Raw genomic sequence first — 15,592 nt, forward strand, 5'->3', positions numbered from 1 at the left:
AAACGAGATGGGTCAGAAAAATAAACTCATTTTTAAAATGCGAAACGAATTAATTCGACCCACACTTTACGGACCAAAACATACTAGTCTAATCCGGTTTGCCATCTAGTGTTATCTTTATACACGAATGTATGTCTTTGCTGATAAAACAACTTTTGACATTTGCAAACACAATATCAAACCTACCGACTATAAAATATATTCAATCAACCCAAGTAGAAAAAAATGTCTAATTCCTGATAGCACATGGACACAGTGAAAATATAGCAAACCAGATAAGAGAGAACTCTTGTATAACTCCCACGATCAGTCTTCAAAGTGACAAAAGTCTTCCTTCCCCCTCCGGATTTAGAAATACTAAAGTTTGGGTTTGAAAGTTACTATTAAATATAAATAAAAAGGTCTTTAATTGAATCGCAGTACATAAATAAATAAGAGGTTCCTAATTAAGTTCCAAAGGAGACAATAGAGTGTCATCAGCTATTTTATTGGTGAGCCAAAAGTAGTTGGCATTTACATGAAGATAATATTCTCTATTTTATTTTCTTATTTTTTTTCTTATTCTCAGGTGGTCTCGATCTTCCCAGATTTTGATTTCTCCCTCCTACATAAAAATACAATAAAATATGAATATATGCACAAATATATGCAATTTGAAAGTAAAGATAATAAATAAAAATTATTATTCGTAAATTAAAAATAATTTATGTATAAAATAAATAAGGTTTTGAATAAGTGAACACATCAGAAATTTTGTAAATCAATTTAAAATCTCTCTCGATAAGATTCTATATAAACATTTCCACAAGAGGAAAAAAAAAATTAAAACTAAGTTTTCACATGCTAAAATTAATCCATATAGTTAGTTCGTAAAAACAAATAATAAATTTTCTAAAATTTGTTTATACGATGTAGAAGTTAATTTTAACTTTTGAAGAAATTTATTTAATTTTTTCTTCTCATAGGTGCCTACCAAAACCTAACTTTATACAACAGAGAGAGAGAGAGACAAAAAACTGAAAGAAACTTGTCTATAAATTAAAATTAGCTTATACATAAAATAGATATATTTTTAAATTAATACAATAAAATTTGTGTATCAAAAGGGTTATTTCATGTACAATAGAACTAATATGCCTAAATTAATTTTAAATAACGGAAAAAATATTTTACTATTGTTCTCATATATATATATATATATATATATATATATATATATATATATATATATATATATATATAAAGAGAGAGAAATGAATGTAAATAGTCCCAAGAAAATATGGTTAAAATGCATTGCATAATCAGGATACCAGGAAACACATAATTAAGGAAAGGTTTTCCAATGTACAAGGGTTTTGATTTCACCTTGTTCATGATGGGATGAGTCACCTTGTTCAGGAGGATGAGATGATTCACCATGTTCATGCTGAGATGAGGTTAACTCCTTAAGACCAGAATATCCCTTTATTCTAATACATTCTGCATGGGGCATCTTCTTAAGTATTACATCTGCTACTTCCTTGTCATTGTCCTTGTCCAAATCCAGCTCAAATTTGATTACTTGATGAAGCATCTCATCCGGAAATTTTCCATTACATAGCATCGTAGTGTTTTTCCAATCCAGCTTCAATGACTCCAAAATGAAATTAGCCTATGTGATGAAAGAACAAAAGGGTAAGCAAATTAAGACAAATAGAAGAAGAAAAGAAGAGAAAAGCAGATTCGTTACAAACATTTTCTTCAGAGAAAAGAGGTTTTCTATTAACCGAAGTAGAACCATGTGCTTGATGAATTTCAAATGTCACAAAGTCACCACAAGATACCACCTCTAAATGACTCAAATGAGGGCACTCCAGAGTAAATCTTTCAGGATAAAAGCAACTGAGTTGTGGTAACATACGCAGATTCAGTGAGGTTAAACGAGGGAATGAAAATTCTGCTGTTGCCTCTGTTATTGCATTTTCTTGTTCAACAATTTTTAGAAATTTTTTGCAGCACCTTATTTCAAGTTTTTTAAGCTTTTTAACTATCTTAGCCAACTTTATAGGAAAGAGCGTTTCAAGAATTTCACAATTATTAACAACCACTTCCTGCAGATTCTGAGAGCTAAAAATTCCTTCCGGATTCTCATCCCGCCATACTTTTTTCAGATTTGGTAAGTTATTTAAAGTCATTTTCTTCAACAAAAAGGTATATCCCTTCATCTCTTCATCCATTATATCAAATATTGTCTCTACATTCGTGTTGCTTACTTCCAATTCTTCCAAGTTCTTCAAACTGGAAAAAACAACAGTTGGAATGGCATGCGATCCAAGTTCACAATTTGCCAGCTTCAAAATCTTCAATCGAGAGTTCTCAAGTGGCTTGTAAGGATTGGAGTCTACCACCTCGGTTGCATGAAGAGCCTGTAATATTGTAAACATGTCCATAAGCATACATATCCCAATTCCCAAAGGCCTGCTAAAAGTTCTTTAAAATGCTTTTTACTATTAGCATCTCAACTAAAGAATGAAATTGTCAAGTTCAAGAAATAATTAATTTAATTAACATTTTGAGACAAAAAGAAAAAAAAAACAACTACTGATATACATCGATACAATTTCTTAAAATTAAATACAATGTGATTGTTTAGTTATTGTAAGATTATGGTTCCATATATATGTATGTGTTAGGTTTCTTAGAGCTAGAAACCCAAGCTACTCGGGCAGAACTCACTCACACCAACACAGAAAGAAACAGAAACAAACTTTTATTATTCTCTCAAAGAATGCGTCCAGGGAAAGACAACAATTCCCCCCTCACAGGATCTGTTATGACTCCTGTTTACACTTACAAAAACAAAACGAATACCCCCTTTTACAACACTACCTCCCTTCTTATTTATACTTTTCCTAAAACAAACTTTCATTCCCCAACAACCTACTAACAGACTAACTAACTAACTAACTCAGTTCTTATTTCTTCTCACATACACCTTTAATATTCTATCATTACTCCCCTCTGGCTGAGCAACCTTGTCCTCAAGGTTGAAGTTAGGGAACTGCTGTTGGATAGTTGTGACGTCTTCCCAAGTAGCTGCTTCTACCCCTTTATCCTTCCACTGAATTAAGACTTGCGGTCTTGCATCTTCCTTCCCTGGTATAGGTCCCCATCTGTTATCCAATATCTTCTCTGGAAACCAATTAGAGGTCCTGCCTTGCAAACCTTCTGGCAGGTCTTTCTCAACTTGATGAGTGCCTACTGCTTTTTTTAATTGTGAAACATGAAATACTGGGTGGATCCTGGCAGTTTCTGGAAGTTGTAATCCAAAGGCTATTGGACCTACCTGTTTCAGCACTAGAAAAGGACCATAATATCTAGCAGATAGCTTTGGGTGCAGTCTGGTGGCCATTGAGACCTGTCTATGGGGGCGAATTTTCAGAAAAACCCAGTCCCCTACTTGGATGGAGGATTGTTTCCTGTGTTTATTCGCATATTTCGTCATATGCTCTTGGGCTCTTGCGAGGTGGAACTCGAGTTGGCTCAAAGCTTCATCTCTGGTCATGAGATCTTGTGCTACTGCTTCCACAATGGTTTCTCCTGGAATAAATCTGCTGATGGAAGGAGGTGGTCTGCCATAAACTATTTCAAAAGGGGATTTTTGGGCTGCCCCGTGAAAACTGGTGTTATACCAGTATTCTGCCCATGAGAGAAAGTGAGACCAAGATTTGGGTTGTTCTGAGCTAAAGCATCTCAAATATGTTTCTAAGGTTCTATTTAAGACTTCAGTTTGGCCATCTGACTCAGGATGGTACGCAGTGCTCATGTTTAACTGTGTTCCCTGCATTCTGAATAACTCCTTCCAGAAGAGACTTAAAAATGTAGGGTCTCTGTCACTAACAATAGATGCAGGAATCCCATGTAGTCTCACTATTTCTTTGGCAAACACCTCTGCTATGCTCTTGGCTGAATAAGGATGTTTAATTGGTATGAAATGCCCATATTTACTTAGTCTATCCACCACCACCAAAACTGAATCATACCCATTGGATTTTGGTAGCCTGACAATGAAGTCCAAACTAATGTCCTCCCATACTGCATTGGGTATGGGTAAAGGTTGTAGCAACCCTTGTGGTGAAGATGCTAGGTACTTGTGTTGTTGACACACCAAACAAGCAGCCACAAAATCTGTTACCATTTTCTTCATTCCAATCCAGTATAGTGATTGGCTTATCCTCCTGTAAGTTCTGAACACCCCTGAGTGACCTCCTGTAGATGTGGTATGGTATTCAGCCAGCAGTCTTGGAATCCAAGCAGAGTTGGCTGATAGCACGAGCCTGCCTTTATGATGAAGTCTTCCATGTTCTAAAGTATACTGCCCCTGCTTCCCAGGGTTCTCTTTCAGCCCTTTTATGATCTTCTGTTTTCTGCATCTTCTTCCACTTCTGCCAATATCTTCTGGAAGTCCTGCCAGAATGGTATGGACATTATAGTCAATTCTTTGTCATCCTCCTCATTCTCCCCCCTTCGAGAAAGGGCATCAGCTACTTTGTTGGATGCTCCAATTTTATAAACAATATTAAATTCATATCCCATCAATTTGGCCAACCAATTCTGCTGGTTTTGTGTGGTGATGCGCTGCTCTAACAAATACCTTAGACTCCTCTGATCTGTATATACTGTAAATTTTTGCCCCAATAAATAAGGTCTCCAATGCTGGATGGCTAAAACTAAAGCCATCAACTCCTTTTCATAAATGGACTTAGTTAAGGAAGTGTCCGATAGGCCTTTGCTGAAGAAAGCAATAGGACGTTTGTCCTATGTTAGCACAACACCCAGCCCACTGCCTGATGCATCACACTCAATGGAAAAAGGTTGGCTGAAGTCTGGTAGTTTTAGAACAGGGGTTGTTGTTATAGCTTTCTTTAGAGCCTCCATAGCCTTAGTGCTTTCTTCATTCCAGCAGAAACATCCCTTCTTTAATAGACATGTTAATGGTTTTGCTACTTTTCCATAGTCTCGGATGAATCTTCTATAATACCCGGTCAACCCAAGAAAACCCCTCAAGGCTTTAAGATTTTTTGGCAAAGGCCACTGATGAATTGTTGCCAGCTTGTCTTGATCCATCTCTACCCCTTTTTTAGATATTACGTGGCCCAAATATTTCACCTCTTGTCTCCCAAACTCACACTTCTTTTTATTTGCAAAGAACTGTTGCTGCTGCAGTGTATGCAACACCTGTTTTAAGTGACCCATGTGATCCTCCCATGATTGGCTGTAGATTAAGATGTCGTCAAAGAACACCAATACGAACTTCCTTAAATATGGCTGCAAAACTGTGTTCATGGCACATTGGAAGGTTGCTGGCGCGTTGGTTAGCCCAAAGGGCATGACCAAGAACTCATAGTGGCCCTGATGTGTGCGGAAAGCTGTTTTCTGTATATCCCCTTCATACATCCTGATTTGGTGATAACCTGCCTTCAAATCAACTTTGGAGAAATAGGTAGCACCATGTAGTTCATCCAATAACTCTTCTATCACGGGTATTGGAAATTTATCAGCCATAGTGACCTTATTCAAGGCCCTATAGTCTATGCAAAACCTCCAACTCCCATCTTTTTTCTTTACTAGGATGACTGGACTGGAATATGGGCTATTGCTGGGCCTGATGATTCCCGATTTCAGCGTTTCCTCCACCTGTTTTTCTATCTCAGATTTCAGCAGATGAGGGTACCTATATGGTCTCACATTGACAGGGTTTTCACCTACTTTGATAGGTATTTTATGATCAATCCCCCTCCTTGGTGGCAGCTCCAGTTTTTCTTGGAAAATGATCTTATGTTCCTGCAAAACCTCCTCCAATTCCTCTTGCTGCTTGGCTGACAATCCTTTCCCCCCTTCTTCCTCTTCGTGACTGGTTAATCCCAACTCCCACACTAAGGAGACTGCTTCAATTTCAGTTTCCTTCAACAGGGCTTGTGGTGTCACAATTCTTTTTGTCAGAGTGGGATCCCCCCGAATGTTCACCACTTTTCCAGCCACATTAAAACTCATGGTTAAGGTGTTCCAATTTACCTTAACTTCTCCTAAAGATGCTAGCCATTCCACTCCTAAAATCACATCAACTCCTCCTAATTCAAACAGGAAAAATGTCTCTTTAACAACATGATTCTCCAAATTAACTTCTACATCTTTGCAACACCCTTGTGTTTGCTTCTTGTGTCCATCCCCTAATCTGACACAGTAAGGAGGGGTATCTTCCACCATTAATCCCAATTCTGTCACCAATTGTGCTGAAACAAAATTATTACTCGCCCCACTATCAATTAAAATTAATACCTTTCGCCCATTGATATCTCCCTGCAATTTCATGGTATTATTTTGCGTTAAGCCTCCTGCTGAGAACAGAGATAGCTCCATTCTTTTGTTTTCCAACACTCCAATTTTCTCCTCTCCTCCATCCTCCTCTCTACCCTCACTGTTCTCCTCATCTTCTGCTAGAATCACCACTCTCAAGCTTTTTTCTGGGCAGCGGTGGCCTGGCCCAAAAGCTCCTCCACAATGAAAACATCTTCCTTCTTCCCTTCTCTTTAGGTACTCTGGGTAAGGCAAGTTTCTGACTGCCCTGTTTTTACTCCCTCCTGTTGTTGGATTTCCACTTGTCCTAGAGCCCATAGATGAGGTTCCCCCTCCTTCTTTCCTTGCTGTACTCATATTGCTGGGAGAAGACTGAGAGTTTCCAGCCCCTTTAAAAGTCTCAGTTCTTGATACCACACCCATTCCTCTCTGAAATCTGGTGTCTGCTGCTGATGTTGTCCGATAGGTGTTTGTTCTTCCTACCCCTGATTCATTAAGAGACTCCTCCACATCCCTAGAGATCTCCATTGCCCTCATTAAATCCCTTGGATCATGTGGCTTTACATGGCTTCTGATCCGGCTTTGTAATCCTGCAAAAAAATACCCCAGTAGTTGTTCTTCTGATAAATCTGGAATTTGAGCCACCAATCTTTCAAATTCTTGTACGTATTCTTCTACTCCCTCATTCTGCCTTATGGATGCTAATTTCTCAAAGACTGTACTCCTATCCTTGCCTCCAAATCTTTTATTCAAAGCTTCGACAAAACTCTCCCAAGATGGGTTCTTGGATTTCTTTTTCCAGAAGCTAAACCAATGACTACCGTTTCCTTCCATACTTATGAATGCTAATCGTAATTTCTCTTTTGGAGAAATATTTTGAATCTCAAAGAACTTTTCTGCTCTAGCAATCCAGCCCATAGGATCACTGCCTTCAAAAGTTGGTAACTCTACCCTTTTCATCCACTGCTTCTGGACCTCTTCTTCACTGTCAGAATCAGACTCCTCCTTTCTGATCATCTTTACAACTCCTTTCTTGTTGTTAACAGAATTCTCCCCATTTTCAGAACTCTTCTCAGACCCTTCTTCTGATTTCTTGCTATTCTTGATCATATTTCTGATTTCGTGAAGATTTTCTTGAATCTCCAAGATAATCTTCCCATTCTCGCTGGTCCACCTTTCCAACGCAGCAACTCTTCCCTCCATGATAACAGGCCCTTGGATCCGGCAGGTCGGACCAATTGTTAGGTTTCTTAGAGCTAGAAACCCAAGCTACTCGGGCAGAACTCACTCACACCAACACAGAAAGAAACAGAAACAAACTTTTATTATTCTCTCAAAGAATGCGTCCAGGGAAAGACAACAATTCCCCCCTCACAGGATCTGTTATGACTCCTGTTTACACTTACAAAAACAAAACGAATACCCCCTTTTACAACACTACCCCCCTTCTTATTTATACTTTTCCTAAAACAAACTTTCATTCCCCAACAACCTACTAACAGACTAACTAACTAACTAACTCAGTTCTTATTTCTTCTCACATACACCTTTAATATTCTATCAGTATGTATATGTATATGTATATATATATATATATATATATATATATATATATATATATATATATATATATATATATATATATAACATGATATATAACATAAGTCTTACATACAAGGTATTTGACATCACTTTTAACCTAAAATCTTAAGACAATAGATTCACGTGTCTTTCATCTTATATATAATGTTTAACTTTGTTTTTTCTATCAAACTTGGAACTCTGACTCACAATTAGATTATTTCCAACAAGATAGTATTTGAGTTCGAGAAATCCTTCACTAGTAAGAAGAACATTATGAGAAAGCTCAAAAAATCATTTTCTCATAAAAATCTTTAACAAATACATACCAAAAAAGAAAAAGGAATAGTCAATGATCATGAATACGTACCCAAATTTGATGCATGTATGATATAGTAACATTCAAATCACCTTTCCAATGATATCTTTTCTCCTCCTTTCCATTTCCAATTAATATTTGTCGTAAAATTGGTGTCGAGTTGGCATGTTGAGAAAACTTTCTCATATTGCTGCATGCACTCACCACAAACTTTTCCAACAATGGAAAGTCAAAGGCACAATGATTGGAGCTACAAAAGCTTAAAAGATTTTGTAGAGCCACCAGTTCTATTTCCTTCAATTTTCTGAAGATGATATGTTCTTTATGTTCAAGCTCTGATACAATGGTCTTCATCTGTTCGCATTGAATTACCTTCATTGTGGTCAGTTGAACCAAGCTTTTTGCAGTTGATGGTGTCATTAAACAAGCTAATTTGTTACAATTACCCACTTCCAGAGTTGTTAAGTAAGTGAAAGATATCGAGGAAGGTGCAATGGTGTTCAAACATGGACATTCCTTTAAAATCAAACACTCTAACCTTTGAAAGAGTATTGTATCATCTTTAAAGTCTATCATCTTGAGTGATTGTAAGTTCATTACTTTTAAGCTTTTGAGCTTTGGAACAACCCCTGACTTTTCTTCACTGTGGCTTCTGGGAGGCACCAACTCCTTAAAGGAACAATTACTCAACAATAAGCTTTTCATATTCGGATTTCTATGGATGAAGAAATATAGAATCTCAGTATCCGGTAGTCCAAATAATTGAAACTCTTCTAATTTATGCATTCGGTAGTTTCCCATGTACCTCCTCAACCAAATTGCATTCTCTGACTCTATTTGCATGGATTTCAAGTTATAGATAGCCTAATAAATGATGGACATAATAAAAAAAGCGTAAGATAATATAAGAAAATTATTCTTTGTTATTGAGAAATTGCTTGTTTGTTCTACACTGTTATAGTTCTCATTCTACAAATAAGAAGTAGAAAGAATGAATAGGAGTTGAATGGTAGATTAGTACCTTTTCAGGAAAGAAGACTGACTTTATTTCTGAATTTGTATTTTCTCCACTGAAAAGTTCGAGCTTAGGACAACTTTCCACACACAAGTTATTCAGTGCTGAATAATGCAATTCATGTTCTCCCTCATAAAAACCTTCAAGACTAGGTAGTTTCGAAAATCTGACAGTGGTTAATTTCGGAAATTTGAATGAAATGCTGCTTGTGTTGTTTGTTTCTCCCTTAGAAACAATTTTCTTCAGCTTTCCACAATTCCAGACCTCAAGGTATTCAAGTTCTTGAAGGTCCTTGGCTGTAGAAACTGGAAATATATGTTCCAAGTTGAGACATTCTTGAATCCATATTTTTTTCAGGTTTTTTAAGTTAAGAATGCCTTCTGGGTCCTTATTCCATACATGCTCCAATTTTGGCAATGCTTCTGCATGAACACTTTGCAATCTAGTCATATCCTCAAAATCTTGTTTTTGGCAATCTTGTAGGTCAAATATCTCTTTCATTGACAGGCAATTAGTAACCTTCAAGTTGCATAGACTGTGGAATCTTCCGATCATATAAGAAGGAAAAACATTTTTAAGTTTGTTGCATCCCTCGATGATCAATTCATCCAATTTTCCAAAGGAATGTAAAGGAAATTTGGGATGCCAAATCTCTTTCAATCGCTTCATGCTTCCAAGGTTGATATTCTTCAACTTCGGAAAGATTCTTTCCGGCTTGGTTCAAAATTACATTAAATTAAAAAATATATTAGAAAAAAAAAATTGAAACAAAATGAATAAAGAAAATTAAAAAAAGTAACATTCTTGCATTTTACAACAATATTTGTTTATTACAATCATTTGTGTGTAGTTAGTTATTCTTTCGTGAATACGACACAAACAAAACCAATCACAATAATGGTCAAAATCATGAAGTTGTGTGCTACAAGACCATGGTAATGATTCATGTAATCGCACCAACATACCTCAATTTCGAACATGCTAACTTCTGTTTCGATAAATTCAAATATGCTTTCCATCATCCCACATTCACTTACTAAAAGACTTTGAAGATTCATCAGACTTTTGGACATTGTAAAGGATAGCAGGTTTTTCAAATTCCAACAATCAGTCACATCCAATTTTATCAAATTTTGAAAGCTTGTCCAGTATTGGTCACTCCATATTTTCTGAATTTTGATTGAGGACAGCTTCATCCTCTCTAATTTGGAAATCACAACCTGCAATGACAAACATGTATAACTAGTGTCACCAAACTAAAGAACTTATGCTGATTTTCACTATAGTTAAGTTGTAAAGAAACAGTAATAATGGTTACATAAGAAAGAATAATTATTAGGTAATCAACAAATATTGTTTTAAGTTGCTCCCAACTCTTCTTTCTTTACTTTAACCGAATAATATAAAATATGTGAAAGTTCAGTACGAGCGATAATCCAAATCTACTAGAAAATGTGAAGCATATATATACCTTTTCATCAAAGAGTTTATTTGACTCTTGCTCTCCTGGTAACGCACCATAGAATCCAATCAATTCAGACAGAGATTGTAGTGTCACAGAACGCAATTCAGGAAAGATAATTTGTTCTCTGTTTTCCGCTTCTGAGGTAACAATCTCCTTCAGAGTGTCACACTCGGAAACTTCAACTGCTTCAAGTGCAGAAAGAAGTTTGATTGTAGAAGAGAAGAAGACATTCTTTAACTGACCACACATATTAAGCTTGATGATTTTCAATTTTCCGAACGAATCAGTGGTAAGTTGATTGTAGCATATATGCTCCATGTGGTTGACTTCATACAGAAACAATGACTCCAATCTGGGAAATACTTTCTCAAGATGTTTTTGGTTTTTGGAATTGATGACGGACTTAATTTTCGAGTTACTCACAATGGACAAATACTTTAGATATGGAAATCCTTCATAATTCAATTCATAGAAAATATCTTCAACATCATTTAGCTGCCCCAACAACAAATTTTCAACTCTTTCGAATAGTATTTTGATGTCCTTTTGGTGGTGGATGTCAAACCCGTTTTCTAGTTGAAGTGCCAAAAATCTTGATGTTTCACGCCTCTCTAGCATCTTAATATCCCATATGGAATAAGCACCCACATCTCGGATGACAATATTGTAACTATCCAACTTGTCAAAGAACAAGTTCTCAGGCATATGGGTAGTTCCTGGGATCTCTATGTCTAGTGTTGTTAACTGATACAATTGTCTCAGCTCAGAAAGACTAGCATTTACATGTCCCTCGTATTTCCATTGAATTGGGCTATTTCCCACATACAACTCTTCTAGATCAATCAAACTTGACAACACATGAACAGGAATCTCTCTGAGTTTAAAACAATTACTTATGTCAAAAATTTGTAGCTTAGTTAATTGGCTCAATTCAGTTGGCAATTTTTCAACATCAGATCCTGATAAACTAAGAACTCTTAGTGTCTCCAACTCTCCAATGATAGATAAATGCTTATCTAACTTGCACCGCTCCAAACAAAGCATTCTGAGTTTTTTTAGGTACATAATTGATGAAGGTAAAAATGATAGAGAGACTCCAATCAATATCAACACCCGGAGTTCTTTCATTCCAATAAAAAAGTTGTCAGGTATTTTCAGATGTGGATCTTTGTTTTCAAGATGGAAGACTCTAAGTCTAAAACAATTTATGGTTTCAGGAAACTTGTTCATGATATCAGTAACATCGCAATTCTGTAAGGAAATAGCAGTGCATCTTTCAAGTTTGTCCTTGTCTGGCCATTCTTCTAGTTTTCCCTTCGTCAGTGCAAATGCATGCATCTCTTGTGATGCTATTGAAAGCACTGCATCCCGGATATTATCTTGCATGGTGAAACGATCACTTGAAAAACTATCAGACAACAAACTTAACTCCTTCAACTCTGCAACCAACATATGTATTCTATCTCTGGCTTCTTTAACCATGTAAATCCCTTGAAGCAAGCCTAAACCAATGCAGTTTCTCACCAAGTCAGTAAGTAATGCATCATTGCTCATCCGAGCACAAACTAACAAAGTGTGTTTGAGCTCATCGTTTTCTAGAAGATTATAACTCAACTTTGTAGAGAATTCTTGTACTGCTGTTAAGTTTTGTCTTTCAAGGTTTCGATATGCATCCTCCCATACCAGAAGGCTTTTGTTTTTTAATGCCTTTGCAGTTGCTACAATTGTCATCGGTAACCCTTTACATTTCTTTGAAATTTGAGCTGCCAATGCTTTATATAAAGAATTTTCATTATCTATCTCAGACATGGTCTTAAACATCGACTCTGCTTCTTTTTCCGTTAATGGTGTTACACAAAAAGTTTTAATTGCTTTCCCATCCATCTGTCTTACCAAAAGCTGTTCATTCTTGGAAATCATCAAAATTTTGCATCCTTTGTATCTAGCAAGAGGGTCTTCTACCTTCCTCAAAATGGAAGCATCAAGTTCTTTATTTTTCAATGCATAATTGTGGTGAGCCGAAAGGTCTTTCATTCTGGAATTCATCTGGCTATCATCATTGTTCTCGGATGAAATTCCCAACATGTTGAAATCCAGTTTCACCTCCAAATTATCGAGGATTATAAGGGTTTTCAACTTTGGGTCCTTTAATCTATCTCGTAAATGAACTGCTCTTTCACTCTCAGATTCCCCTTTCAACTTCATCCCCAACTTCTTAGCAATTTGTCCTTGAATTCTTCTTATATCAGGACGACTTGTTACATTCACCATGATCACCACATCGAACATGTTGTCTTTTACCTTCTTAACAACTTCTTTGATCAAGCTAGTCTTCCCCACACCATTCAATCCATAAACTCCGATCATTCCAACACTCGAGTTTGCCAATGCTGCAATAATATTACCCGTAGTTTGATTTCTTGATTCAAACATCTGATATCTAATGTTATCAAAATCAGCATCATAGGAAGGTGGCCCCAACCAACAAGAAAAGTTATCATCATTTGAGGTTTGTAGTAGTACACTAACCCTACTTCCGATATCATTCACCATTTTTCTTAGACGATACCTTATAGAAGGTTTAGGAAGGTAGCCATCGGAGTACACGGCATAAGAACGGTCTTCATCTTCCAAGAATTCCTCATAGTCAAAAATGACTTCATCTACCTCATCCAACCATTTTTTAACACCACCACTAATAGCTCTCTCATTTCGATTTTCTTCATCTTTAACTTTATCTTGCACCCTGCTTTTCACCAACCGCAGCTTATTTACATCTTTGGCCAGGTGTCCAACTCTGATTTCGTAAGGCACAAGTTTATACAGTAACGGCTTTAGATATGGCCACCCGGGACCCAACAAGGGACCAACCAAGGAACCAACCAATTTAACATACTCCATGCTTCCTTTTGATTTTTCTTCCGCCATCAACTACGTCTTCTCCTGCATATCGCATATCGTGTAAATAAAACATCAAACGTCTAAATACATTATACTTTTCAACAATTTACTTCTACGTTGGGGAAGGTTGACCTCTTTGTAATCATTTTCAATTTACATATTTATTTCGAAGAAAAATGGATGAAGTAGAATATATGACACAATAAAATGATATCATATGACAAATATGGTTGTAAACGCTACTCCATTGGTCGTGAACGAGAAGTTACAAAAGGATAATGGAGCACAAGAAGCAAATGCATCATGCTACACAAGTTTGATCGGAAGTTTCCTATGTCTCATAGTCACACGACCAGACATTATGTATGCTATAAGTCTTCTGTTAAGATTCATACAAAAGCCGAGTCAGATTCATTATGGAGCAGGAAAAAGAATTTTTAAGATATCTACAAGGTACAAAGAAGTTTGTTATATGGTACAAAACCATGACTAACTCAAGGATAATCGACTACACCAATAATGATTGGGCAGGATCAATGGACAACATGAAGAGTATGCCAATGTTTGGAATAGTCCTAATGTGAGTTAAAGTCTCACGGTGGGCAAAAAAGACAAAGTTAAACGTTATATAAGAATAAAGACCCATAACCCTATTGTCTTAAAATTTTGGATTAAAAGTGGTGTCAAATGCTATGTGTAAGATCAATGTCATATATATAAAACTACAATCTCTCAATAATTATAATCCATATAAAAAAAATATATAAACCCAATAGCTAGGATATGCTTTCTCACTGGGATAATGTATTTTCTATAAACAAGTGGACCTACTACAACCAATTGGGACAACAAATCGACAATAGCAATAGCAAAAATATAATCTATAGGTCTATAAATACACACGTATACACTTACATTTGATGTATGAAAGACAACATATAAGACACCACTCAAAACTACAAAACAAACTACTTTCACATTCTACCATTTTCACAATTTTTTCTATCTCATCAACTATTTCTTTCACAACCTCAAAATACTAACGGTATATCCAGCAATTAAAAACAGTTACTCACTAAGAAGAAAGCTTTGAAGAAAACAACGAAAAGGAAACAGCTACAATCCTTCATGCTATGACTTCAAAGCCTTTGTATTGTATGTATCACAAAATCCTCTGTTGAGAGGACCCAGTATATAATCGGAATACACCAAACACTCATTTTTATCAAATTCATTGAATGTGTTTGACCATCTTCACATGTTATACAGACAGGTAACCACTACAAAAGGTGTTAACAAATGTCGTTTTGCTTGTCTTATTAGAACGTTAAAAAAAAACAAAAAAACTAAACCCACAATGAAAAACCTATTATTTGTTACATGTAATAGCGATTCATCTCACATGCAATCTTCTGAAATGGGTACTTCTTTGTACTTCTCTGAACAATTTTTGTATACATTAAAAACTGAGGGTAAAATTATTCAATAATTTACATCTATATTTGGCAAGGTTGACCCCTTTGTAACCATTTTTAATTTACATATTTATTTTGAAGAAAAATACATGGATGAAGTAGAATATATGACAATAAAATGAAATCATAGGACAAAGTATGGGATATACAGCTATTAAAAACAGTTAGGAAGGATCAATAGTGCTCACCAAGAAGAAAGCTTTGAAGGAAACAGCGAAGAGAAACGGCTACAATCCTTCATGCAATCACTTCAAAGTCTTTGTATGTATCACAAAGTCCTGTGTTGAGAGGAACCAGTATATAATCGGATATGCCAACCACAAACATTTTTATCTAATTCATTCATAGTGTTTGACCATCTTCACATGCTATACAGCTAGGTAACCACTACCAAATGTGTTAACAAATATTGTCATTTTGCTTATCTCATTAGAACGTTTAAAAAAAGCCCACAATGAAAAGGATGTTAGCTTATAAAATTAAGCAAGTTGCACTTAAAA

General features: G+C 36.0%; 1 protein-coding gene across 4 annotated transcripts; it reads right to left on the minus strand.

The window, feature by feature from the left end:
* Window positions 1-215: 215 nt before the first annotated feature.
* On the minus strand, window positions 216-15,488 carry LOC114167100. Of its 4 annotated transcripts, none has more exons than XM_028052053.1 (8): window positions 15,281-15,488; window positions 10,723-13,659; window positions 10,217-10,471; window positions 9,258-9,965; window positions 8,288-9,100; window positions 2,253-2,405; window positions 1,390-1,651; window positions 216-604 (listed from the first exon to the last, which is right to left on the minus strand). In XM_028052053.1, exons 2-8 carry the CDS (start codon window positions 13,642-13,644, stop codon window positions 534-536), a joined length of 5,184 nt encoding a protein of 1,727 aa, XP_027907854.1. In that variant the 5' UTR covers window positions 13,645-13,659; window positions 15,281-15,488; the 3' UTR covers window positions 216-533. The 4 variants fall into 4 exon arrangements, with proteins under 4 accessions (XP_027907854.1, XP_027907853.1, XP_027907852.1 ...); XM_028052052.1 differs by having other exon boundaries at window positions 1,366-1,651; XM_028052051.1 differs by having other exon boundaries at window positions 1,734-2,405.
* Window positions 15,489-15,592: the final 104 nt, after the last annotated feature.

The sequence above is a fragment of the Vigna unguiculata genome, chromosome 10 (genome assembly GCF_004118075.2).
Source record: "Vigna unguiculata cultivar IT97K-499-35 chromosome 10, ASM411807v1, whole genome shotgun sequence".
Classification (NCBI taxonomy): domain Eukaryota; kingdom Viridiplantae; phylum Streptophyta; class Magnoliopsida; order Fabales; family Fabaceae; genus Vigna; species Vigna unguiculata.